The sequence below is a fragment of the Corapipo altera genome, unplaced genomic scaffold (genome assembly GCF_003945725.1).
Source record: "Corapipo altera isolate COAL_440 unplaced genomic scaffold, ASM394572v1 45, whole genome shotgun sequence".
NCBI classification, from domain to species: domain Eukaryota; kingdom Metazoa; phylum Chordata; class Aves; order Passeriformes; family Pipridae; genus Corapipo; species Corapipo altera.
Window position 1 is genome coordinate 7,123,041 of NW_020884877.1, and position 26,828 is coordinate 7,149,868.

Sequence of the window (26,828 nt, forward strand, 5' to 3'; positions counted from 1 at the left end):
GCCAGCTGACCCAAACTGACCAAAGGGCTATTCCATACCACATGATGTCAGCTCAGATATAAAACCTAAGGCAAGGAGCAGGGACATTCATTGTCTCCAATGGCTGCCTGCTGAGAAACCATCGTGTGTGCTGAAGCTTCTCAGAAGTGGCTGACCATCACTGCTCGTGGGAAGTAGAGAGTAAACATTGATGTCTTTCGCTTTGCTTTTGCACGTGCAAGCTTCTGCTTTGCTTTAGCCTCAGTAAACTGCCTTATCCCAACCCATGAGTTGTCTTCCATCTTATTCTCTCTCCCCTGTCTGGCTGGGAAGGGGAGTGATAGAGTGGCTGGGTGGGCACCTGGCATCCAGCCACGGTCAACTCACCACAATCCTGCTTCTAAATCCACTAGCTATGTTCATAAAGAGAGAGAAAAGTGGGAATGAAGAGGCAAAAGCGTAGGTAGTAAGTGAAAAAGGATTTCTTCCATCTCTAATGTAAATGGCATTTAACTTAATAGAGGACCGGTTACCAGTTGAAATCAGGAATTTGTCCCACAGTGCACACTGATACTGTCAAATGCCTAACATAAACTTCATGTGCAGTGAGATTTTTCCAAGGTTGAATAAAGTCAAAATGCTGCATATTATTCCCTCTTATGAAACCTTATGAACTGTTATTTCCCCATCACTTCTGAGAAGAAAATGTAAGGTAGAAGATTGGCATGCTATGAAATACACCATTCAGCAATGTATCTCTATAAGTTTATCAGATTGATTAACTTTGTTAAGCATTAAATTTTTTCATTATTGTTTCTTGGTTTAAGATCTAAAATGGTCTAATATGAGAAACAAGGCTCTTTGTTGATTAAGCTTCTAACAGAGAATTTTGTGAGTTAACTGAAATAATGCCATGTTGTTTTGTTATGAGCATTTACTATGTATGTCTGTGTCCTTCCTGTTTATTACTACATTAAATTCTTAGTTCTAAGAGCTTGGTGAGATAAAAATTAAGTATTGGGGTAAGGCTTTTCCTTATTTCTGACTGGCCCTGCACTTTGTTAGGCTGCATGAATCAGTGGGGTTTTAACTGCTTCAGGGTTTAAGCTGAAGTGAAGCTTAGTTAATTTGAGCAAAGCACTCATTGTGTATGGTTACTAGCCATACACTAGGGTGAAGATTTGAAAGAGTACTGCTTAGTGCTGTTGGATGCAATTTCTAGCTTGCACTATTTTTAGGTGGGAAGTTTTGCAACTCCCCACAAGCAAACAAACGTGGTTGGTTGCTGTTGAGGCTCACTGATGGTACACAGAAACATAGGCACGTGCTCTCCGCCTACAGAATTAAGGAAGGGTTGTGTCTTGTGCAGCCCTTGTTTAGACAGATTTAAGTGAAACTAGTGTAAAAAGAGTTTGCTGGGGAAGTTGGGAAGTCTTGGGAAGACCAGAATCTTAAAGTGGGATTTGTAACATCAACAAGTTTCTGGTACCCTGTCCTTCCTGTCGGTTTTTGTGCAGAAGCTGTGTATCCTGCCGTGTGCCAGTGGAGGCCACAGTCACTACAGTTGCTGAGCAGTCAGCAGCCTCAGCAGTTTCATTTCCTCAAGACCACCCTTTCTAAGCGAGGTGAATTTTTGGCAGGCCGTACAAGGAAAAGATTGGGTCACTGAGACAGTTCTAGAGAAAGCCAGAGGAACAAAAACAGGGTGCAAGGAAGCTGAGGGAAATTAGAGAGACTGTATTTAACAAAAGGACAGGAATATTTCCAGGAAGGGTAAGAAAGGAAGAAATCAAAAGTAAAACTTACAGAATGGTACCGGAAGGGGTGGTCCTTTAAACTGCTGTATGAAGGGCGAGGCCACAGTCAAGTATTTATCGCACAGTGCAGATCACGGCAACTGAACTCTTGATTCAGGTAAGACACAGAAGAACTAATCCAGGGAAAGAGTTGCTGAGACTTGAGATGACAAGGAGATAGACATATTTTGGACCTGAAGATGAACTCATACTTGTGGTGGCCCTTTGGGTAAAGGCACAACTCGTGCCAGTGAAACAAGTCAGACGGGTTTTCTGATCTGTTACTACCCTAAGCCTTTTGGAAGGAATTTGTATGCCTCATTCTGTCAAAAGGTATGTTATCATTTTCAGTTTGTAAAGGTAGATAGGTTGAAATCAATGAACGACTGTCTTCATTGCAAAATTTTAACAAATTCTGGCTCTCCTAACTGTCCATCTTCATAATGCTGACTTCACAATTTTCTGGGAACCTGGTAGCCCTACTTACCACTGTTCACCTATTTCCTGCTGCATGGAAGAGACTGGTGCATGCTGGGAACCTTTCCACTTCAGAGGGTGAAAATGTCAGAAGTTAATTCTTGCTTAAATTCTCCTGTAAACGGGGAAGTATATTACATAAATAATTTCAAAAGAATGTTTAGTTGTCGAGTCCCCTGTATTTACTGAGTACTGCTACTGAATTTGGTGCTAAAAGTTGACTGTTTTTTATTTGGGAAATAATTTTCCTGTTGAAAATAGGCTAGGGTGAATTGGAGAGGGATTTCAGAGAAAGGAGGTAACTCATGGCAGATCTAGTGACACAGCAGGACAGTGGGTCTGAGACTTTTAAAATTAAAAGATATAATTGATTCACCCATCCCTCACTGTCTCTTAATCAGAGTTTTTATAAGAGAGTGAAAATACTGAGCTGTGCTGTATGCTAGAAAGCACTAGGTATGCTGCTTAGTGTGTCCCCCTTAAAAGCAAAACCTGATTACTGTTGTGGCTTACTTACAATTTTTTTCTCACAAGTTCTGCAATAATCAATTTTCTGAAACTGGAATTGTGATAGGTGGAGTAGGGATCTGCTGTTTTATGACCAGTTTATTTAACATACTTCTTGTAAGTCATGTGACAATGTAGATATCGTACAACAGTACCTTTCCTGGAACTTTAGAGACTCTGCCTGTCTCACTTTTTTCAGAGTTGTTCCAGCACTCCTCCAGCCTGTCCTCCCATGTAAGTGATGTAAAATTACTATTATTATTCAGTTTGCATGTTGTATCAGTTGTGTCTTCAATTTAGTAAAGTGGGAGAAAAAGAAAGTGGCAGTTAAACATTGTTTTAGTTGTCCTCCCTGTAATGACAGACAAGCTTAAATATAGGTGGCACATGTGTTCTAACTGCAATAATTGGATGGGTTTGAAACTTACAGCCCTTGAGAAATAAAAATGGAAATTCCCTTTACAAGAAAGATTTTCTTTTGTAAGCATATACCTTGTATCTTAAACAAAAAGCATGATTTATGTGAGAAAGAAGATAACTGCCTAACTAGCTACCAAGAAAGTACACTTCTCTTTCCTGTGTGAATACAGAAATATAAAGTCAGATCTGCAATCATCAAATCGTGAGTAGCATGATTCAGATACCAGTGGTTTTGTGGTGATATGGACTGAATGGTGTGGATTCTAGTCTAAGAGTTCAGTTTGACTGGATTTAAAGAAAATGGTATTTGGGGGCAGAGAGTGAATCGTATGTGCTGTTACAACACGTTTTGCTGTTTTATCATTTTTTTGGAAGACAAAGGTTTAAGATTCAGTTGTACATTCATTCTTGCTAACCAACAGAATGCTGCCCAAGAGCATGCCACAAAAGGCTGTTTTGCTGTAGAGTGGTCCTTGGAGGGGAGTGGAATACAATTGTCTTCTAATTATTATTACCAGTTAGTCAGCTGGGCTACCTTGGAGTTACCAGCCCTGGTATGGAAACATTTGCGGTAGCAATAGGATTAAATTGATTGCATAGTATTCCAGTAGTGTAGGAGTGGAAAGTTTTCATTTGCCCTTGTCAACTTTTCTGTCTCCCAGTGACAGTGTCTCTCAATGGGACAAGAGACCTCTTCTGAAGGCATTTCTATTGAGTTTCTCTTCAGAGATTCCCAGGTGTCTTATATCTAAGGCAGAGAGAATAAAATGGTACATGGTTCTCTTACTAGAGGGAAGTGGAGGCAGGTCCTTTAAGTATCAGCTGTAGAGAACCAGGTTTCTCTCAACCTTTCTGAGTATTGCTGCAGGAAAGGTGTGATTGGAGGAGAGGGTCTGTGGAGGTGGCACAGTGCTGTTCTGGGCCAACTTCCTGCTCTGCCCTGAGACTCGTGTCCGGTTACCCACCCCAGCTCACTTCCTGAGGAAGGGCTGGCTGCGCACACAGGCACAAAATGCTCAAAAAGTCCAATTTAGATAAGAGGCGTGCACCAGGTTAACTATAACAGGGTGTGGATTGAGCCCCCCCTCTCTCTTTTTTCCTCTCTTTTCTCTGTCTCTCTTTCCCCAGCTCCACCATCCATGTGGCAGCACCAATGCAGGATCAAAGGACTGGTGATGTTCTTTGTTTTCTATTCTATCACTTCTACCCCATACTCAGTTTTGAAGTTTGCTGTGGGAAGGGGGAGGTGTTTGTTCCTTGTGAGCCAGTACCTTTGTGGTTTGTGAGCCAGCACCTTTGAGTGGTGGTGGCTGCAGCTAAGACGATGGTACAATAAAACAGTGAGGTCCTGACACGTCTCTGGTATCTTTGTTCAGCCTGACAAGAATTTATAACAAACATCACACCCTTACCACTGGGTTGTGACATCAGCAGAGGCAGGTCCTTTAAGTGTCAGGGTGAGATAGTTGCAAGGCTTGCAGTTGGTATTTTCTAACTTTCTCTTGTGCTAAAAGTTGAATTCATAAGCCAAGTTTAATATTGCTAAAGCTGATAGAGGAAGAGGAGGGGAAGGGAGGTGGTATTTCATGCTCATTGAAACAGAGGTAATTTTATAAGAATTCTTCTGGCCTTTTTAAAAGGGTTGACATGATCTGTATTTAATACTACAAATTGATTGAGAGCTGGGAACTGAGTTTTATTTGATGTAGATAAACCAAAACAGGAAGAGATGTTTTGGGTATGCTGACCATCATCAGAAGCAGTGTAAAAAGAAAGAAGCCAGATAGCTTAGAGCAGTTATACTCCTGTGGACTCTTTAGCTTTGTTACCATGTAAAACCTTTGTTATGGTGTAAAACTTGTCAGTCTCATTTATTACACAGTCTATATTTCAGATTGGCAAGTGGCTGTTGCTCCCAAATGTGATCAAATATCAAAAAACCCCAAAGCCTAAACAAAAACAGCAGCAGCCTGCCAGGATTGTACATCCTGTACATTGGTACTTCCTAGTGCCTAGACACACCATAGGACGCAAGGACAACCCATGACTTTCTCTGTTACTGTCACTTAGTACAGAGGTTTTAATACTCCTTGTTAAGTCCAGAGAACCAAAAGAGCAAAGCATCAAAGCTATAATAGCAAAGGCAGCCTCTCTCTACTGAAGTACTTCTGATTGCATTATTTTGGGCTATTCTACATGGTGTGATACCTTTTATATAAATCAATGTTATTGCACTACTGTCACTGACAAATGAAATCAACTGCTGTTTGTATTTAGATCCAAATCCTGATGTGAAATGTGTACAGACTTCCACAAACTCCTTTTTGAAGTTTCCGAGGCTTTGGTCACAGATGAACTGGTGGCACTGAAGTTCCTCAGCCTGGATCACATTCCCATGAGGAAGCTGGAAGCCATCCAGGAGCCAAAGGCCTTCTTCGAAGTGCTGCAGGAGAAAGACATGATTGAGTCAGGGAACCTGGCCTTTCTCAGGGAGCTACTCTACTGGATCGGTCGGATGGACCTCCTGTCTACCCACCTGGATTCCAGCCGGGAGCAGATGGAGAGAGAGCTGCAGGTCCAAGGCAGGGCAAAGGTGTCAGCTTACAGGTAACACAAAATGTTGCACACAACATGTACAACAGTTCAGTTGTGTAGTGTCTTGTTTTCTGTCTGCACTGTTGTCTTATGAATATCCCAGCATAACTGTATTTATTACAGCATGAATTCCTGCCATAGTGAGTTCTACATTTTGCAATTCAAATGTGTAATTGTGGTGTTTACTTCTTATAACTTTCTTGAACAGTCTCTCTATTCTTTATTGTCAGGCAACTGCTATATGGAATTGCAGAGGACTTGACTCCAGAAGATGTCAAAAATGTGAAGTTCCTTCTCCAAAAAAAATTGCCTAAGAACAAGCTCCAGGATAATGCTGTATGAAAAGTGATCTTGAGAAGTTTTGCAAGGCTAGTTCAGAGTGTGCTAGTTCTTGTAGGAAGGGAGGAAAGAGCAAGCAGTCTGCTCTCATGCAAATCTGTTGTTGAAAGAATTGTGATGTGCTGTGCAAAAGAATGGACCCTTATTTTCTTCATGGTATCTTTTCTCTGCCCTTTTTTGCTCTCCTGGTCTTATTTTCTCTCTACCACCTGTCTCCCTAATCTTTTCTTCTTGCAAAATCCATCAAGCTCTTCCTTTAATCTTTGCTTGATATTTATAAGACATTTATAAAGCATTTACTGTATCTAAGAAGAGTGATGTTTGCTAAAGGAAAAACAATGTTTTGGAGACAGAAAATTGAGCTCTAATGTGAGTTCGACCACAAATTTTTGTATGTCATTGAGTAAATTTTCTTCTTTATTGTAATTTGGAGTAATAGCATCTTGTTAACTTCTCCCCAAAGATATTAAGAGTTTTAATGAGCTAGTTTAACACTTGTAAATAATGAACAGTGTTATAAAAATGCTTGGTATTATTAAGAAGCTTTCTTAAAAAACCTATTTGTGTATTGTGGCACCTAGAGGAACATTAGCAGATTTGCTTCCAACTTTGTGGGCTATTGAGCTTTAATAAACAAAATTAGCCCTGAACACCTTTTCTGTAACAGAAAATGTAAAATGGCATAGCTCAAGGACTTAACAGTCCTTCATCAGAACACAAAGGAACAACAGGATGCCATGTTGTTACCCACATGGGTGCTTTGTGCTGCTGAAACAAAGCAGGATAACCCAGCCATAGGTAATTTCTATTCACCCTGTCCTAACCTTAGCGATGCATTTATTCAGTTGCATTGTGATCCTTCGTTTAATGAGGTTTGGAGGAAAAAGTAGTTGTTCTTTAGCTGGTCAGTCTCTGTGAGTGAGGATGTTGTCTTGTGCTCTGTCCAGATGTGCCTGAAGTTACTGAGTTTGGGTTATGTGTTCTTGTTCTACCAGTCAATGTTGCAGGTTTTTCTGGAAATGGAAAGAAATAGGATAATTAAAGAAGATGACCTGACAACGCTGAAAGATATATTAAAGCCATTTAGAGCTGACATAAAGAAAAAAATTGATATCTATGAAGAAAAAAAGAAAGGTAAATTTACTTAATCTGCTGTTTAATAATGGAGCTGGGGTCTTCTGTGGGAAATTTCAAGGACTTCAGTATATCTGGACTGTTGCAGCTGAGGTGGTGCCTTCTGACACCACAGCTGGGCCTTACTCTTTGGAAAACAGGATGTCTCACTCAGTAGCAATTGAGACCTATTTTCCTCATAACTTCCTTTTGAATGATTCAGGACATGAGTCTTCTTAGATACATTTATACAGCCCGTACAGTTCCCTGCAGAGCTGCAGAGTAGTTTCCCCTGCATGTCTTTGTGCTGCTGACCTCAACAGTTGTCTCTAAAAGAGCAGAAGAAAATTGCCAAGGGCGGTTAGAGTAATTAAGTCCTGTGTCAGGGAATGGCTTTTTAGTAGTGTTGTTACTATTTTGTCCCCCTTGATAAGTAGAAAAAGAGCATGTCGTGTGGATCTTGTTGCCTTGACAATTAATTTTCATTTAAATATATCTGTGTAACTTGTTAAAGGGGCACTGTGATTTAGCTTCTTGGGTAGAGTCATGGATTTGATGATTTCTTAAAATTTTTTTCAGAAAGCTGTATTCAAATAAGTGTTTTGTTGCTTTGAGGAGATCTTCCATTATGCTGGCATTTTGCATCACCCAGACAGTAAATCCTAAAACATTCTGTTTATCTTTTCCTTCTAAGAAAATTATTCTAAAGAAGAACTCCACTATCCTGTGTCTGTTTCTCTGCATCCAGTGGAACAAGGAGCAGAGGGGAAGACAACACACCTGGTGAGAAATACTTGAAGATTACCTTTAAAGTATTTATCCAGAATTCCGGGAGAGGGAGCATAAATTCTTAAGACTAAGCAGGTAGAACAGCTGAGAGGGAGGGGTTCTGGCTTTATATGTAGGCCTTGGAACAATTCCTATTTTCCAAACAAGACCAAGACCTTTTCCTTTCTGGGGACAGGACTGTCAGCAACATTTTAAGTAATAAATGAAGCTGTTGTGTGAAGAAAACCAGTCTTAATGATAATGGGGACAGTGACATTAAACTCCTGGATGGGACATTCCTGGACAGATGGGAAGAGAACAGCAGAACTTGCTACCTCACTAGAATCCCACAAGGACCACTAGAGGGTAGGGTGCAGGAATTTTTCCTCTGCACATGCAAACTTGTATTTCTGAATACTCACTTGCTCCCATATCAAAATCACATGCTCACCACAGAGAGAGTGGAGGACGGATTCAGGGAGACAATGCAAATTCCTCTCCTCTGTAGCTAGATTGTATTCTTAGGCTTTTCCTTTCTTGTTTCTCAGCCCTTGCAATTTTTGTCCTTGGGTAATGAAGGACCAATAATCTGTGTGTAGTGTATTTCTCTTCCTAATGCTTGGCATTGCTTTCTTACCTGATTTTTTGTTTCCACAGCCTGTGGAAACATATAAGATGAAAAATAACCCCCATGGTTACTGTGTGATTCTTAACAACCACATTTTTAACAATCCGCATTACAACAGAAGAGGAACAGTGAAAGATGGAGGTAAGTACTTTTTTAATCCAATTACTGATTTGCTTTTTTCTCTCATAATTCTCCAAGACAATTATCTAATCTTTCCTGTGAGGAAGAATCATGTCCACTGTACTCCTTGGCCTTCAGAGTAACTGCAGGGGCAGTCATTGTAGAAATTGGAAATATGCCACTTCCAACAGTTTAGCCGATGGCTTAAAGAAGGATCTGCTTTTTGTTGTAGGTAAAAAGCATTTGGTTATATCTACCAAGTAGAGAAGGAGGGATTACTGTTCCACCTTTTCACTTTTTGATTGTTCTTAATTCTTAGCTATCACAGAAAAATATTTTTAAGTCCTTAAATTATTTTCAAAGCTCAAATAAATGCTCTGTAATTTTCCTAAAAGCCTATCTTCCCGCAAATCACTTTTAAGATAAGAGTTTATCTTAACAAAGTAAAATCTGTTTCATGAAAGGACACGTCAAGGATATTTTAACTCCATCCAGCCCGTGTACAGGCTTCTTCCTTCCCAGCTAGTTTCTCACAGCTCACACAACAATTAAGTCACCATTTGCTGAGAAGTCTTCAGAGCATTTGTGAGCAGGTTACTCTGCCTTCCTTCTTGCTGTGTTGATAATTTTCAGAGAATGAGAGACCTATTTAGTTTGAGGGTGGCAGATTTTGTCATTCTAAAGAGGTGGTACTTCTTTAACTTGCCAAGTGTTGTTCTTAGGCATCTGAGGTTGTTATGCAACACACAGTTAAAGCTTGCTTTAACACAGTGAACTTCACTAACTCGTACCTATACATCATTATAATCTGAAACCTGTTTTTGTTTTAGATAGCATGGTACTTAACCCAGCTGTGTTTAAAAAGATAAAATGAGGCAAATTATGCATGGGTTTTTCTAACAGAATTTGGCAGGCTAAGAGTCAGTCCAGGTGAGTTTATGGGTGGTATCTGAACACTTCTGCTAATATCTGATCTGCCACACAGATACTGATGTTTCTGCATCTTTCTTGTCAGTGTTTATGTTTAACAAGTTCCTTCTGACTTTTTTTACCAGAGGCTGTGAAGAGAGTCTTTAAGTGGCTTCAGTTTGAGACAGTTGAGCACATGGATCTGGAAGCAAAAGAAATATATGAGAAAGTTAAAGAATACAGCAAAAGAGATCATAGAAACATGGACTGTTTTGTTTGCTTCATTTTTTCCCATGGTGAAAAACACAAAATAAAAGGCATTGATGATGAGTTAGTAAATATTAGAGATTTGGTCTCCTGCTTCAGTGGATCTAATTGTCCCTCTCTCGCTGGCAAACCCAAGGTGTTTTTCATCCAGGCTTGCCAAGGCTCTGTTGGTCATCCAGCTGTTCCAGTAGAATCAGACTTTTCTGGACATCTTGGGACCGATGCTACCCCTCCAACTTCCATTCCTGATCTGGCTGATATTCTGGTTGGCATGTCTACAGTGGAAGACTATTTGTCCTTCCGGAATAGTGAGACTGGCAGTGTTTACATTCAATGCCTCTGTGACAAGATAGAGTTGCTTTGCCCACAGTAAGTACTGGTTTTAATTCTTGTACATTTGGGGTATTGCAGACATACATACTGAAGCATGCTGTGCTGAAACATCAGTGTTTTGCATTTTTGCTATATAACGTTTTTCACCTGCAGGACAGTGGAGAGTAGTAATTATTTTGGAATTGGGCATTGTTATTCTTCTACGGATGAGACAAAGTATAAATGACTTCCCTGTGACAAAACCAGGGTTGTAATGCTGAAGCATTACAAAAAACAAGTATGTGTATGTGTATGTGTGTTTTTTAACATTTTTTGACTGATGATTTTTCTTCCAGTGACACTTGATAAAAGTGAATTTGTTGAGTGATTGCACAGAGAAAATAATCAGTGTTCTTTAGTCATAATTTTCATTGTTGCCTTCCTCCTATCCTCTCATAAATTTGATTTAGAACATAGAATTTCCCTTCAGACATCACTCTCTCATGATGTCCAGAAGAAGACATGCAGAATGTATAGGTTTGGCCTTGTTTCATCTTGGTGTTCTCTTCTGACTCTAACTGAAGCAGGAGACTGTGTTTGCTGGTAAAGCAATGCTACACGGAGATTGCTTTTATTCCCCCAAACATACTGAATCCTGCTGTTATACAATGGAGTGTGCAATTTCAGTGACAGGTAGGGTGGGGCAGGATTCCAGTCATCCCAGAGATACCACTTTATTGGAGCAAACACAGATCACCTTATTGGCTGAACTGCAAGTACCATGTATTTCAATGTGACTTTTCTTCATTTTTGTTCAAGCCGCATCGATCTCCTAACCATCCTGACAACAGTGAACAGGGAAGTGGGAGGAAAAGAATTTAAAGTATGGAATCAGATGCCAGGAGGAAAAGTATGGAAGCAGATGCCACAGATAATAACAACACTACAGAAGCAACTGATCTTCGAAATTCCACAGGGACAGTCAAGTAAAAAGTAGAAAAATAAGAATGCAATCAGTTTAGGCTTCCACAGGAAAGAGACTTTACATGAGAAATTATCTAGATCTGTGCAGTTAACCCCAGTCCTTGAAGGACCCATAGGACCTAAATTTTAAAATTTCCATATTTAATCAGTCTTCTGACACCTGGATCTGTGGCAGTTGGGTAAGGCTGTGGAAGAGTACAGATCTGGCTTTTTGTCCTGCAGAGGCAGTGGAATATATTCAGTCTGGGTTTCAGGTGAGGAAGCATGTATAGGGTTGTAACTGCCTTACCCAGAGGTCTATCTTTGGAAGCTATAATTTTTCATGGAAAATAACATCCTGATCCTGAAGGACCAAAAAATCCATGGTTATGGTAATACAAGAGGTTCTTTTCCTCCAGATATTTAGTTCATTTTATGTTATTAGTTTACTTGGCTAAGCAGCATTTTGGTGTAAGCTTTTTAACAGTAAGGGTTCTAATTAGATTTTTTCTCAGTGCCCCCAGGGGCCAGTGCATCATGAATGGTTGTCCTCTTGTTTCTGTTGTAATAAATTGTCTTGGTTTTTACATCACCTTGGTCTGTGGTGTGTTCCTTTGTTGGACGGACTGTCTAAGGGACAGTCAACATGACAAACACTTTTACCTCAGCAGAAACTTTGCTCTTGTTGGAGTGTTTCATGGGAGCCAACCCAAGGGGTAGCAGATTGATATCTCTTCAACAGCAGCTGGAGAGATGGTAGGAAAGAATAAGTTCAGGACTGTCATGATAATGGCAGCTGATGCCAGTGAGGCCATTCTTATCTTGCATCTTCAGCAATGTGCAGGTATTATGTGGGAGCTGTATGGGATTCTAACAGCTAAATCCCTTTTGAGTTTATAAAAAGATAAGGGATGAATTTGAGACACTTGGTAACTTCTGCTTTTTTCAGTTTGGATTTTTTGGAAATCCATGTCTAGCTGTAAAGGAGGGCTCTTTATTCAATTCTGCTTATGTTCTGGAAGCAAATATTTTTTTCTGATTCTATGCAATGTGTTGGTGGTTGCTTTCTGCTCCTCTTATGCTTTTTCACCTTCCAAGTAAAAGAGAGACTACCTGTTCTTAGAATTACAACTCTGTTCACATTGGTTTCATAAATAACAAATAGACATTACAAGCACTATGTAAAAGATACTGCAGCAAAAGTTACGAGAAGCTGTTACCAGTTATGGTGTGGTTCTGTGGCTGATACTTGGTTAACCATTTAGGAAATGTGGCAACAATTTATTTACCTTTTTTATAATGTTTTCATCAGTGCAACCCTGATATGAAGTTAGATTAGATTAGTGGGTGTTGTTTTATGATAAGAAAATATATCCTAAATTAAATAACTATTCCCTCTGGGAGAAACTTGCTGAACAGTGGTAGCTGTTCCAGAAGTGAAGTTGTGAATCAATAGCATTTTTATTTCTCATATTTCTCTCTATCAGAGTTCAATACACTCAGACCAAGTTTTTTCAGCTCTTTTATATGAGGAGGAGTTGGATATTAAATTTACTTTTTTGGTATATTTGGTGCTACACAGGATTTTCATTTAGTAGGGTGAGAGAGATACATAGGTATGCTCAGCATCATGACATTCGACATCCCCAGTCATGATGGAACCCGTGGGTTGAAGCCAGCTCCAGGCCATTGCTCTTTTCAAAGTTTAAGTATTTTTATCAGTATTCCAGGTCTTATACTTTTATGTTGGGTTGAGTAGAGCCATATATTCACACCCTCTGTGCTCATTTTGCTAGCTCAGGAAGACATTATTCCTCGTTAATTGTCTCAGGGTACCTAGTGATTCCCATGTGTAGATGTCTTCTCTAAAAGTAAGGTTACCCTCCCATCTCCCTGATGTTGAGGTAAATGGAACTTTCTTTATGACCTGTCTTCCCTGAAATCATATGGTTTTTGCCCTTTGCCTTTTTGCCCTCTGAGCTGTCTCCACTGTGTGTGTGTCTGTGGGGGGGTGCTGGTCAGTCACACCCTGTCATTAAATTGGCTTGGTGTTTTGTTATACCTGTTAAAATCAGGCCACTTTTATAGTTACCATTATCTCTTGCTGATGAAAAAGAAAGAGAAAAACTGCCAAAGTGCCCTAAAGGACTGCAGAAAACAGCCATTCTGTGAATTTATATGCAGCTCATGCAGCTACTGGGGAAGGAGAAAACACATTTTGAGTTTTATGGTTCTGAGCAAAGTATGCTCACACACACCTGCAGCAGGATGGCTCTTGCACTGAGTGGTAAGAAGAAAGTTGGTTCTGCAATTTCCTAACTCTGGTTTTCCTCTGTATCACAACTTACAGAATGGTGAGAGACAATTTCCTTTCCCCTCTAAAGGCCCTCAGCTTTGTTTTTTACTTTACCTGTCCTTCCTTTTCTTTCCTCCCAGCTCATGTCTGGGAGGCCAAATGTTGTCACCAAATAATCCTGGCACCTAATTTTGTGTTTTGTTTTTAGGCAGCAGAAGCACTACCACAGAAAGTGGAGCCAGAAGGCTGGTAGGAAGGAGAAGTTGGTGATTGGAAATCCTGCAGGCTTAAGCTGAAAGCAGGCAAGATCAGAGGGATCCTATTTGAAAAGGAAAACAGTTAGAAGAGTTGGGGAGGACTGTTAGCTTCCGAGGTGGAAATAATGTTATCCAATGGCATGAATCCTTACCCTGTCATTTGCCTTTTGCTACCTATTCCTTCAGTTTAACAGCAGTTTCCCAGAGAGCTGTTTATGCCCACCTTCTGTGGGAAGTTTGTCATTCTTTCCACCTGAAGGGTTTTAGAGTGACTTGTTAATGTGCTGCTCTTGGGATGGGCTGGTGGGACGTGTGAGGAGCCTGCCTGTGTTCAGCTGGCTGCCAGCTTCTCCCACTGCACGGGCTGCTGCGAGCATCCCCACCACGTATAGAAGGGTTCGCTCTTAGTCCTCCAAGTGGTGCGAGTTCAGGTACTGATGAGTTCTGATTCATTGAACTGTTGGCTGTGTCTGTGATAAGATCTCCTGCAGGAAATTCTGAAGACCAGGGAGAAGTGAAAACAAAATACATGCCGTTAAGGAGATTATGCTATGCAGCAGGGGATCCAGAGTGACGTTTTTCTCTGGAGGTGTTGGGTGTTCAGCCCTTGCTCATGAGCCTTTTTTTTCTGACTCCTAACTAACATGGGCACATTCTCTCAGAAATTATTCAAATCTGCCTCTTTTCAACTAGAGATATGTCAAATTATGAACAGAGACTGGCATGTTTAATTTGAAATGGCTTCTGTGCAATGTGCTAAAAAAAAATATAGATGAGATCTTTGGGAATTCCTGGATACTAATTTCTGTGTGTCCTTTCTGTAAGTGTGTCTTTGCTTGTCACTCTATCTGTTCTGTTGACAGCCACTAGAATTCCTCAGGCCCTAAACATGGCTGGCTCTTGTGGATGCCAACCATACATTCCCAGCTAGGTGGAATGTTATCCTGGATATGTCCTCTGAGCTTGGCCTAAGTCTTCTACATTAGTATTTTATTTGTGTAGCCACTTTGTGTTTAGGCCTGCTTTGTCCAGGTATATCAGTGCAGAGAAGGATCCATACCTCCTTTGGTCTATTTGCTAAAAAGATCTCGTTCTAACATGACTTGAGGACACATTAGCTTGTTGAAAAGTGCCTTGTTTTTCAGATTCTTTCCACCTTTGACTGAACTTGCCAGGGATGCAGTATTTAAATATCTTACATAAGGTTTTGAACATTGATATGCTGCTGCTGCTGTCATAACAATGAAAATATTTCTGCCTAATATATTGTCAAACTGTTTTTTACTGGTTTTTGGCAAGGAGGAAGGGATGCTGGTTTCAAATTGGTGCTTAGCAAGAACACTGTTTCTTCATTGGAGAGTATGGATGCTCTGAGGGTTGCTCTCCAGCTCAAGATGAGCATTAAAATGTTAAGGTTCATTTCCAGAAGGATGAAATGCCAACTGGTAAGGTCTCTTCCCTGCTGTTGTGAAATACCATCTATCCAGAGCGCTGCATCAGGTGTATCAGAGGTGGTGCAGCATCCCAGGGCCTTATACCATTGCACAGTGCTCCTGGAAGTCTGCTCCTGTGGCTGGAACGGTCTTCAGCAGATGCGGGAGGGGTGGGAAGGGAGCTGTTTTCCATGGCTGGTGGCTGTTAGGGTACGGGGCCGAACGCCTGCAGGGAATGTGCTGCCTTTTCTGCCAGGAGCCCCAGAAGGCTCGCAAGGAGGAAGGCGAGTCAGTAGCATTATAAAAGCTTCTTTCTGTTTGTATTTAAAGGGTTATGGTTTGTGAGTGCCTGGGAACCAGAGAGACAACTGCAGGGAAAACCCGGGCAGAGGGAGATCTTTGGATCCGCACTAGCAGGTCCGGTTTGCTCAAGGACGGGCTCAAGAAGAGTCAGCGTTCGGAACTCTGAGCGAAGGAGCCAGCCCTCGCGCCGTCTCCCAGGGAAGCCGCAGGGTGTCTCGCTCCGGATGTTCAAATCCAGAGGGAAGCACCGCCCCGGGGTTCGGCCCCGCCTCCTCCCCGTCCCGCCCCGCCCCGGGGCCCGTCCCGTCCCGGAGGAGGCAGGAAGCGCCCAGCCCGGCCGCGGCGGAGGGCGTGCCATGGAGCTGCCCCGGTGGGAGCTGCTGGCGGTCAGCGAGGAGCTGGACGAGGCCGAGCTGGCGGCGCTGAAGTTCCTGAGCCGGGAGCACGTCCCCAAGAGGAGGCTGGAAGCCGCCCGGAGCGCGCACGACTTGTTCGAGGCGCTGCAGGAGAGGGGCGCGCTGGAGGCGGGGAACTTGGCCTTCCTCAGGGAGCTGCTCTACCGCATTGGGAGGATCGACCTCCTGGCTGCCCACCTGGGCTCCAGCCGGGAGCAGGTGGAGCGGGAGCTGCAGGTTGCCCGCCCGGGCGGGGCGCGGGTGCCGCCCTACAGGTGAGTGCGGGGCCGGGCTCCGGGAGCGCCGCCCGCCCGTGCGGGCCGGGCAGAGGCTTCTCCTGCTCTGAACGCCGCGCTGAGCTCCGACAGCACCCGGGCGGCTTCCAGGAGAAAGCAGGAACACGCTGGACGGGAAGGTGGCATTTCAGCCCAGCAGAAGGGAGGACATCGGGCTGTGCGAGGGGCGGACCGGGCGAAAGGGGCAGTGCAATAGTGTTAAACTGTGCTCAGGGACGTGCTTGCGAACGCAATGAAACAGTTCCCTCCACTTCTCTTTCTAGGTATTTGCTCTTTCAGCTCTCAGAAGACATCACCAAAGATGAGCTGATGTCCTTCAAGTTACTTTTGGATGGACACTTACCTAAAAGCAAGCTAACCCCTGAGACTGTAAGAATTTCTTTAATACTTTTTTAAATGATCATTATAATCCATAGAGGAAATAGGGTTGCCCGTGGGGGAATGGGTCTCACTCTTCTTTATGGCGTCACTCTTAAGGTGAAAACACCACTAGGAAAAGGGTGGCCCTGGGGCACATGGGACTTGTCTGTGCTGGTGTTGGGCACAGCCTTTGCAGCTGTGTCACAGCCAGTGTGGCAGGCACTGAGGATGTCACATCCAAGCACCACACGAGGCTCAGGGCACTCAGTGGCTTTGAAAGACTGATGAGCACATTCACTCCTCTTGCTTAACTGTTTTTTTTTTTTGCTGCTGCTTTCTAAGCCATTATCAAATACAGAAAACCACCTGCTGTGGATATTATTTTATGATTTTGGTTTTTTTTTATTTCCAAGTGCAGAAAATACAGATCTAAGCAGCAGATCCTTAAGAAGGCTAAGGCCAGTGAGCTTGGAGTTTACAAATAGCCTTGGAGGAGATCCAGTGGTCTTATGGTGTCCCAGCCTGCTGGGTACTTTGTTCTGTCTAATGAGCACTTTGAGGATAGATATGATCATGTAGTGATAGCTGTTCTAGTAAATCCTTGGGGTGACCACTGTGTTCTGCCACTCATTGTTTGACAAGAGCTTCTGTCCCTTCAGTCCCCTTTTGCTTCACAGCAATCTCTACACCATACTTGTGTGGTTATACTCCTTTTGCCATTGCTTAAGAGGGTCAGTACAGTGATTCTTGTCTTTCACTTAAGTGCAGAAGATAGCCACTGGAAGTCAAATGAATGAAAGCATTCAAAATGGTATTATATATTCCTGTATGACCGCCATTAGATCTGGGTTAGATCGTGTCAGATCTTGGCAACTCTGAGCTGGAGAAGCAAAATGAGTATGTTTTGAGGTTATGTTTTTACTTAACAGTACTGGTAGGTTTTGTTGAACTAGGTTTAATTGGCTCAGCTGAGGTCTCAACTGAGCTACCAGTCAGCTGAACTGACTCTGTGGCTTGCATGTACTGTCAGTGCATTAAAGCTTAGGTGCACATGCTCTAACTTTACCCCCCCGTGGCAGCATGGATGTGCCCTAAGAGCAAACTGCCTTTCTGATTACCCAGACAATGCTTGACATTTTCATTGAGATGGAGAAGAAGGGGCTTCTGGGAAAAAACAACCTAAGCATGCTGAAGAGTCTCTGTGAAAAAATTAACATCAGCCTGTGGAACAGAATTGAAGATGGATTAAACCTATTTGGTAAAACAAAACAGCCTCTGCCCCCTTAGTTATTCTTGAAGTAACCCATAGGTATCATACAGGACTAATAATAAATGCTTTTCAGGTCAAGAAGAGATGCTTATCACAGAGGAAGAGAGGGGAAGCACAGGAGGCCCTGAAGGATATCTGGCATTATCTGTAGCACCTGAATTTCCTGGCAGTTGTAATATCTCTTCCCAGGTATGGGAGTTTCTTAGAAACATCATCATTTTGTCTTTGAAGAGATCACCCCTCCATGAAGTGAACAGTTATTGTATGGTCTAGAAAGAAGAATGCACCACTCTACATCCATTATTCTGCGGCTCTGTCACAGGCACAGCTGCTGCAGTGTTACAGCTTCACAATCATCTGCAAGGGGAGCAAGGCAGGCTGAGTTTATTATACCAGGGAATATGCAGTTGGTTTGGCACGGAGCTGTGGGTGAAGGCAGCACCCCTTGTGAGCTGAGCATGACAATGGTGGTCAGGGGGGTGTTGTGCACAGACTCCCAGAGGCAGTGGGACACTGCACTGCCAAGTCCTGGGAGCAAAGCTGTATAGAGAGAGCTGCCTGGAGAGGAAGGCATCTGGCTCTGTACCCTGCTGCGCCCTGGAGGAAAGCACAGTAGTTTCACCTGCAGTCTTTCTTTTCAACAGCTTGAGGCTTACAAAATGACTAGCCGACCCTGTGGAGTGTGCCTAATCCTGAATAATCACAATTTTGCAAAAGCTAGGGAAACTGTGCTGGAACACAAATACCTGAGGGACCGGAATGGGACAGACGTGGATGCAGGTACAGTGAACGTTAAAGACGAGTTTGCGAATCTTCAAAAACAGATACCTTGTTTCTTTTTCTATACTAAAGGTCTGAATTCCAGTCTTCCCTTTCTGGGATACTTATGTTGTAGTGGCTCAGTAGCTCTGTTTACTGTGCTTACAAGCCCTAATCAGCTCAAGCTTTTACTGGTTGACACAGAACAATTTGCCAGTATTTTGCACTTTTCCTGAGTTTACTGCAACCTTAAACAGCAGCTTGAGCCTGGACTTTACAAGCTAGGCTGTCTTTGCATCAGCTTTGTGCAAACTGCTATTACAATACACAGAATTGGAAACAGATCTGCTGCTGAATGAGACTTGGGCATTAATTATTTAAGATCCAACTTTAAAAAAAAAAAAAAGGAGGGAGGATGTTGGTATTCAGAGGCCCTGATTTTAGCAGGCTGTCCTGCAGCCACAGAGCTCATGGCAGGTCCTAGGATCTGTCAGACCAGTGTATTTGCACTATCTCTGCCAAGAGATAAAATCCATCATTGGGCCTCCCCTGATTGAACTGAATCCAACTTAATTCAAGAGTCAGAGCCAAGGTTTTTCTTCCTGTGATGGGATACCTCCCAGATGGGTAGTGCTGTCCTCTTGGGTAAAGCAACTGAAGCAACTGCACTGTCCAACACGTTTTGAGAGCCAAAAGGACTAGCTGTAAAGTGGGTGGGGGAAAGAGATACAGCTTTCTTAATAGTTCTGTATGCTTTCCAGATGGAGGCAAGATTGCAAGGATGCCTTCTAGTGACAAGTAAGGGAACTCGGTAGAGAGATGATTAGTGATTAGACTACTCGATTATTTTCAGACCAGCAATGTAACTACCTGGATGTAGTCATGTAGCAGGATCTGAAAAAAAAATAAATCATATAATGAAATGTCTCCAATTTCCCTTCTGTTTACTTTCCAGCGGCTCTGAGAAATGTCTTTAGCAAGCTTCATTTTAGAATAGAAGAATACAGAGACCTCACTGCAGACGAAATCCGTAAGACTGTGAACATGTTCCGGTGTGAAGACCACGAGGACAAAGACTGTTTTGTTTGCTGTATCCTGTCTCATGGGAAAAAAGGCATTATATATGGTGTTGATGGGCAGGAAGTACCTATCCAGGAACTGACCACTTCTTTCACTGTACAGAATTGCCGCTCACTTGCTGGAAAACCAAAAGTCTTTTTTATTCAGGCCTGCCAAGGTAATGCTTTCCATAAAGGCGTGACCATTGAAGCAGATTCTGCAGAGCAAGATGCTTCTGTGGAAAGAGATGTGAGATTTCAGCTCGACTGCATCCCTGCAGAGGCAGACTTCCTCTTGGGCATGGCTACCCTGCAAGATTACGTTTCCTACAGAAGTCCAAGGGAGGGGACCTGGTACATACAGGCGTTGTGCCAGCACCTGGAGTCCCGCTGTCCTCGGTACCTATGTTTCCATAAGCTTGTTTTTGGTGACACCCATATTTTCCTTCTAAATGGCAGGGACTTTTTTTTGGATGCAGAGATAGATGATATGCAATGGGAGTGATCACTCAGAGTGAAAACAGTAATGTAGGACAGAGCAAAACCATGCAAGCTGTTCAAAGCAGCTTAGCTAACTGCAATGGAGCCTATTTGAAACAGGAGCCATTAGCACTGGTATAGATTGAGACAGATGAGAATGTGGTATTTTTCCTGTTAATTACCTCCCTAATACAAAATGCACTTGTGTCTTTGCAGAGGAGAAAATGTTGTCAGCATCCTGACAGCAGTGAATCGAGAAGTGAGCAGAAAAACTGGTGAGCGGAATGCAGAGAAGCAGATGCCACAGCCAATTTTCACATTAAAAAAAAAGCTCATCTTTCCTGTTAACTAAATGGGAGAGAACCACAAGTCAGAGGGAGCTGCAGCATTCTGGAATCAGCTGTGTCAGCTAAGAATTTGGTAAAACAGGCTTTCAGTGTGTCTGCTCTTACTACAACAGCAGATACTGTTACTGAAAATACAGCTGAGGAGAAAAAGCCTTAAGAAATTTCTATTAGTATATGTGACACTTTATACTGGAGAGCATCTCTGATCTGGTCTCCAATAGGCAGATTTTAAAAGACAACTGTTATGAAACCTTGTATATTTTATGCCTAACTAACTTTTGCAAAATAAAGGAGGGAGTGCTGCAAATTTTATAGGAAATAATCAGCTCACATGAATGTGTTTTGTTACTTCTCCCCATCACTTAAAATCATTCCTTCTGCAATTCCATATAGCAGTTGCCTGACAATAAAGAATAGAGAGACTGTTCAAGAAGATTATAAGAAGTAAACACCACAATTACACATTTGAACCACAGAATGTCCAGCTTCACATTTGAAAATGTCCAGTTATCCTGTGTTCACTTACTGATCTTTGAGCCTTAGTTCTAAGCACAGAAAAAGTCACTTGGTAAGTACCCGGCTCCTTGAAACATTTTATATTGCCTCCTGTGGTAAGCATGCACAGAGAACAGTTTCAATCTCTATCCCCATTTTATCACATATAGGGCTGACATAATGTCAGCTACTGAGATGTCCAGTGTTAGACAACACAACACTATAATGCTAGAGGAACATAGCTGCTGTAAAATAAGGGAGGGAAAAAAACCAAAGCACCACACCCCCACCCCCACAAAAAAAATCCCCAAACACCAGAAAACAAACGGATTCATTTAAAATGAGGCTCAACATTCAAATATTGTTTGGAGGCTGATAAGCTATTCTTCATTTGTGAAGTTTTTCTCAAGTAAAAGGCTTTCTGAAGTGCAGCAGAAAGTTCTCTGTTCACATATTTACTAGGCAAAGTCAGACCACAACTTGTACTGCACATCTGTCACCTGTACCTGCTTAGGTATAAACACAACAGCCCAGCACAGCCTGATCCCAGTTTTTAAATCGATTTCTTGGCTTCTAAAGCCACCACTTCTGCAGATACCAACTCACTAAGCTTCTATATAATAATCATTCAATTTTAGCCAAAAAAAGCCCAATTTTAGGTTTGTATACTACAGTGTTCTATAACAAGATGACATCTGGAACAAACCACAGAAGGTGACCAAAATACTGGAAAATGGCATGTTATACATGTTTATTATCAAATTTACATTCCACTATGAAACAACAGTAAGTGCAAAAAAGCAGATGAAAAAAATACCATGAAAATCCCAGACTGTTAAACATTGTGTATAATCCCCTCATGTAACAGCCAAATGAAGCCCAAACCCAATTATTCTCCTTCCTTCTCTGCTGCTGTTTGACTGCAGCAGACATTTAACTTTGACCAGAGGCATTTTGAGCATGCAGGGATCACTGAGTTTTTCAAAAACAAACAGTGAAACTAGAAAGCTTTAAGTTTGTGCTTTGTTTAAGACAGTTGGAATACAGGTAAATACAACAAGAATTTCCTTCTGTCTCTTGTGACTTTCACAAGCATAGGTAAGTCCTTTCTAGCATCTGTTTTTGACTCAAACCTGCAAGATAACAGAACCTTGCTGAAATGCAATTCTCCATTCCTTCTAGGTTTACCTCCCACTCAAAAAAAAGTTCTGGTGCAGGATCTTAGCTATTTCAGTCATGCAAGTTTTTCACCTCTCTTACAAGAGACAACAGAAGCCAAATCAGGTCCTAGAATGATGGCGACTTCTAAAATGTTTTCAGAAACACATGTTATTAGAAAAAAGTTTATCTTCTAGGTTTTGGCACAAAATAGTAAACTTAGAAGAAGTATGAATTTTCCCTGTTGCTGCAAGTTAGGGATGTATTACAAAATGTAATCCATGACCATCCGAAGGTATAAATGCATGACAGAATTTCAACAAATGCACCACAGCATTGACCAACTGGATAAACACACAAACACAATGGAACACAGGCTCTTCCATTTTCTTTTTGCCTTATGTAAAAGCATCCGATGATAAACCTCATTCTACAGAAAACAAGCCAACCAACCTCTCGACATCCATAGCATTGTTTGAACTGAACCACTCTATATTGTTGGGCTATGGAATATGGAAGTGTCCCAAAGAGAAACATGCATTTAATTTATATGCTTTTAGATTAGAGGAATTCTGCTTTAGCTGATTAGCTACTCTGCTAACACACAGAATGATCCAATGGCTGGAGTTAGCTAATGAAGCCAGTTAGAAACACAGTGTTAATACCTCCTGTAACTTACATGTATTCCTACACTAAACACACAAAATGGACATACTTTGACAGGCTACACACTTCTCTGTTGACACCAAACTGTCTAATCTTTCATCAACTCGTCATTTCCCTGCAAGTTCCAGATACATAGCAGAACTTGTCTCAGTTCACTGGAGACTAAAACAGCACCCCCTCCTTTCACTCTCACCTTATGTAGCTCGGCAAGACATGGCTAAGTACAGACAAACATAAATACTTACAGGAAAAAATTAAATATTTTTCATTTAAAAAACAAAATGAACCCGTATACAGTCTTTTAAATAAAATTCACCTTTTATAAGTGTAAGATTTTGCTTAAAGAGCAAAAGGCAACTCCAGGAGTTCCTGAATATTTCTGTGCGCTGCTGACAGACAAGTTTCTGCTCAGAATCCCTGTGCAAGTTTGAAGTGGTTACTCCTTTTCCTTTTACAAAAAAACCCCAAAAACTTTTATCAAAGAGTCATCACAAGATCTATGGAACTGTAAAAGCAGAAAGGCCACGTTACAAATTTCCTATAAACAAAGTTAAGAAGCTTTCTTTTCCTGCCCTACTCCACTCAACCCTGCAGCAACAAGGGTGCTGATTACAGTGGATGTGCCTTACAGCAAATGCCAGTCAGTGTAACTGCACTGATTCTTCACACCACACACCCAACAGCTCCCAGCGATGCCCCACATCTGCATACAGGCAAGGTAAACTTAACTGTTTTATCTAACTGTATGGAAACTAAAATAACTTTATAATGTTGACAGGTACAGTGAAAATTTACATGAAGACTAAGAACCTGTTTCCCTTCAGGTCACTAGCAAAGACCCATTCCTCCAAGCAGTTTTGGGCAAACTTCTTCTTCTTTAAGTTACACAATAAATCTACTATGGATTGTTCGGTTATGACTAGAACCTTTGACAGGAAGGAAGCAAAAAAGCAGCATGGGCAGTAGTATTTTGATGATTACCACTCAGAAAACAGATTTCTAAAATGGAGTTCTCTTCTGAGTTGGAAAGTCTGCCTCAGTTATGTTCAGAACCACACTCCATCGATCAAAACACTGGATTACAATGTTCATTAAAATGCCTCAAAGAACACCAGATTTTTTCTTCCTGTTTCTAAATACAGACTGGTAAATTCTGCTCTTAATGAAATCTTTGAAATAAATCCTGCCTAAAATCAGAAATAAGTGAATGAAAGGCATAAAGTTTACTGCAGAACTCCCAAATGTACAGAATGTCTACCTGTCAAGAGAAGAGGCAGGCTACTGAACTTCCAACACTTTTCTTGAAGTAAATGCTCTTCACATATGCCAAATAAAAAGAAACCCTGAATCAAGCACCAAGGGTTTATTTCCTTTTGCAACACTGAAATGTGCCTGAGATACGTGTGTGTGTCTGTGTGTGTGCAAAAATATCCTCATTTAAACAGATGCACACTACACTTTGGAAAGATTTCTTAGCTTGAAGTTTTCCCCAATACATACTTTCCTGCTTCTTAATTCTTATTCATTGCACATTCCTCTGTGTGCTTCGTTCTGAAGCTGTGGGAAAAAATTAACTTCTGTTAATACCTCACTAGCACAATTGCACTATTTCAAAATATAAATCCTGACCACCAGTTTCTGTGTTTGTATACTGAAGTATTGTTTTCTAACACAGAGCTACATATTCCCTCCCCTGCTTCTCAAAGTGGGGAGGAGTTCAAAAGAGCACAGTTTCTGAAATGGAAAATACAAGAATAAAAAAAAGTTTTCGAATTTGTTTGCTACAGAGAGGAATTTGGATCAGTAATACTGGTCAGACTGACTGTTATTTTAATAATATATTTAAATGATATAGCCTGACTGCTAACGACTAGTAAAATACTATGGTCATATGCTGGAAAAAAGTAGGACACCTGCAAGACAGTCCTACACATACAGTTTAAAGGGTTAAAACACTGAGAATGTCTAAAATAGTCTTTTACTTTTGCTTAAGTTAAGACAGATGCTGAAGGGGGTCTCAAAATTAAGCTTTGGTTTCCTCTTTCTTTTCTCCCACAAAAGCCTTCTTCCTCAAACCCAAGCAATGTTCTTTTGCTCCTTGATCCCAACACTTGTCCCTCCCACATCTCTAACGTGCACGTGCCTTCTCCAACTCTTCTGTAACATACCTAGTGATGCCTACACTGGATGTCATCCCTCATATTTTTTACTATGCTCTAACTCAAACATTTTTCAAGCCAGTTAGTCTTCTTTTAGGACACCCATTTTCGATGACTGTGTGCAAGCTGGAGCTCCCAGTGCTCCAATCATGGCTGGAAGACTCTGGTTTCTTCTCAGTCCTACCATTAAGTTGCTACCTGCATTTAAAAGCCCAGCTGAGTCCTGCCTCCTCAAGCCAACCTCTGGCCCTTGATTTTTCCCATGGTCCTGTGTTTCAGGGGGCTTGATCACCCTGGCAATGCCCAGCCTCTTCAGTCTGTCCACCAGGTTCATCTTCAGCTGCCCTATGTCTGGAGCGTTACGGGAGGGCTTGAGGCCATACATTTCCTGCAAGAATGTTTCTGCTGGTCGAGAAGCCAGGAAATTTTCAGAGTGATGCACTCGAGGCTCAAACAGTGGAGGGGAAGGACAAGGTGAACGCGATGGAGAATTTGGTGGAGTAGAAGGAATGGGAAGAGTTCGAGGGGGTTGTAGCAAAGGCAGTTTTTCCAATATGGGGCTGTCGTAAACCTTGGCAGAGATGCCTCGTTCTTGCAAAAGTTTGGCCAGACTGCTTGTGCTGCTGAAAGTAGTAGTTGAGTCTCTTCTGTTGGTGAGAAATTCTCCGATACTAAGTCTGTAAGGAATGGCTGGAGTACTCACTACTGAGTTTCCAGTACTGCTGGAATTTCCCAGTGAAAACGGAGCACCCATGGAGCTGAAATAAAATAAAAGCAAAACAGAGAATATGCACACATTAGAGATCTTTATATCTGCTCTGTATTTGCCTTAGTATACAGAACACCACTGCTATTAGCTGTGACAGTTCCAGCTTTAGTAGACTCAGAATTATTGTTCTGCAAAGTATCAATGAATCTACCTTCTGTGATCACTTATACTGTATTAGATAGAATCATTGTCCAATTAGTTTAAAAAATATATGACAGAATTGGAAAATAAATTATCATAGAATCTTTTTTTAACACCAGGTATATGATATAAGGCACTTGCTAGTCAAGAGTTAAAATTTACTTCCTTTAAGTTACCTTAACCTGTTTTAACTCTCACTCTAGAGAATACCAAGTTTCCCTTTGTAATCACAACTATGTGTATTAGTAATATCTTACGTGTTGCCTAGCTGCCTTGGTATTTTTTAGAACTGGTCCATGTATCAGAAGCCAGAAAGTAACTGTTTAATCCTATTCAGCAACATTTAGGATGTCAGCAGTCCTCATACCTGGGAGTAACTTGAGTGACATCAGATGGGTGAAGAATCCTACAGGTAGTAAAGGTAAATGTGGAATTTGTTGAAGACAGACACTTCCCTGGATTTGAGGCTGCAACGTGAAGAATTTACATCCATTGAGGGTACAAATAAAGGCACATAAGAACTAATAAAATTTTAAGACAGTGTTATTATCACTGCTAATTTTTTTAGGGTTTTTTTTAAAGTAAAGAACAAAGACAGCATTGTCACACAGTCAACACAGTCAAACACATTCCATAGAGAAAAGGACACTGCAAAATACAACCAGGAAGAAACAGTAACAATGCCTCTTACCGGTGAGTGGTACTGCTGCTGAAGTAATAGGTGGCAGGAAAATCCCTGACACTGGCTTTGCCAGTGTACATTTCTTTTCCTCTGGGAAGGACTGTTGTGCTTGAAATGTTATGCCTCCTTCACTTTCTTCCTCATCATCCTCCTCCAGGTCAGATATGTGGTGCACAGTGTCATCAGACAGAGGGGTAAAGCCTTTAGTAACAACACCTGGTCTTGGGTCAAGAATGGTGCCTAGGTTGGGTCGAGCAAGCTGCTGCCAATGAAAAAGGGTCTGAGATCCTGGGGTGGTAAAAGAGGAGAGA

At 41.7% G+C, this 26,828-nt stretch overlaps 3 protein-coding genes across 11 annotated transcripts in view; 2 read left to right on the forward strand and 1 right to left on the reverse strand.

The window, feature by feature from the left end:
* The first annotated feature begins 1,343 nt into the window (after positions 1 to 1,343).
* LOC113944406 (caspase-8-like) lies at positions 1,344 to 11,732 on the forward strand. 4 transcript variants are annotated; one of them, XM_027637483.1, is made up of 8 exons: positions 1,344 to 2,108; positions 5,457 to 5,786; positions 6,005 to 6,110; positions 7,109 to 7,247; positions 7,921 to 8,009; positions 8,652 to 8,763; positions 9,798 to 10,287; positions 11,050 to 11,732. In XM_027637483.1, the coding sequence occupies exons 2-8, from the start codon at positions 5,476 to 5,478 to the stop codon at positions 11,225 to 11,227; spliced, it is 1,425 nt and encodes a 474-aa protein (XP_027493284.1). In that variant the 5' UTR covers positions 1,344 to 2,108; positions 5,457 to 5,475; the 3' UTR covers positions 11,228 to 11,732. The 4 variants fall into 4 exon arrangements, with proteins under 4 accessions (XP_027493284.1, XP_027493285.1, XP_027493288.1 ...); XM_027637484.1 differs by having other exon boundaries at positions 1,344 to 1,893; XM_027637487.1 differs by lacking the exon at positions 1,344 to 2,108 and adding an exon at positions 2,343 to 2,993.
* Positions 11,733 to 13,182: 1,450 nt separating this feature from the next.
* The window catches only part of TRAK2 (trafficking kinesin protein 2), a 34,978-nt gene continuing 21,332 nt past the window's right edge, over positions 13,183 to 26,828 (reverse strand). For 5 of the 6 annotated variants that reach the window (XM_027636820.1, XM_027636822.1, XM_027636817.1 and 2 more), the window contains 3 exons: positions 26,527 to 26,805; positions 26,203 to 26,302; positions 21,667 to 25,683 (listed from right to left, as the gene is read on the reverse strand). In XM_027636820.1, the coding sequence (XP_027492621.1) occupies positions 25,008 to 25,683; positions 26,203 to 26,302; positions 26,527 to 26,805 (1,055 nt within the window). In that variant the 3' untranslated portion in view covers positions 21,667 to 25,007. Of the gene's footprint in view, positions 13,195 to 21,666; positions 25,684 to 26,202; positions 26,303 to 26,526; positions 26,806 to 26,828 lie in introns of those variants that run through there. The other variant, XR_003526589.1, reaches the window with a different exon arrangement.
* LOC113944129 (caspase-8-like) lies at positions 15,794 to 20,769 on the forward strand. The gene is made up of 7 exons (XM_027636823.1): positions 15,794 to 16,152; positions 16,437 to 16,542; positions 17,656 to 17,791; positions 17,877 to 17,992; positions 18,448 to 18,583; positions 19,518 to 20,019; positions 20,317 to 20,769. Exons 1-7 carry the CDS (start codon positions 15,839 to 15,841, stop codon positions 20,450 to 20,452), a joined length of 1,446 nt encoding a protein of 481 aa, XP_027492624.1. The 5' UTR covers positions 15,794 to 15,838; the 3' UTR covers positions 20,453 to 20,769.

Bases quoted from the DNA above. Each gene is read 5' to 3' on its own strand.
- LOC113944406 (XM_027637483.1), top strand. From the start codon at position 5,476: ATGTGTACAGACTTCCACAAACTCCTTTTTGAAGTTTCCGAGGCTTTG. The intron at 8,010-8,651 runs GTGAGAAATACT...TTGTTTCCACAG, and splicing joins AGGGGAAGACAACACACCTG to CCTGTGGAAACATATAAGAT. The intron at 10,288-11,049 runs GTAAGTACTGGT...TTTTTGTTCAAG, and splicing joins ATAGAGTTGCTTTGCCCACA to CCGCATCGATCTCCTAACCA.
- LOC113944129 (XM_027636823.1), top strand. From the start codon at position 15,839: ATGGAGCTGCCCCGGTGGGAGCTGCTGGCGGTCAGCGAGGAGCTGGAC. The intron at 16,153-16,436 runs GTGAGTGCGGGG...TTCTCTTTCTAG, and splicing joins GCGCGGGTGCCGCCCTACAG to GTATTTGCTCTTTCAGCTCT. The intron at 17,993-18,447 runs GTATGGGAGTTT...TCTTTTCAACAG, and splicing joins GTTGTAATATCTCTTCCCAG to CTTGAGGCTTACAAAATGAC.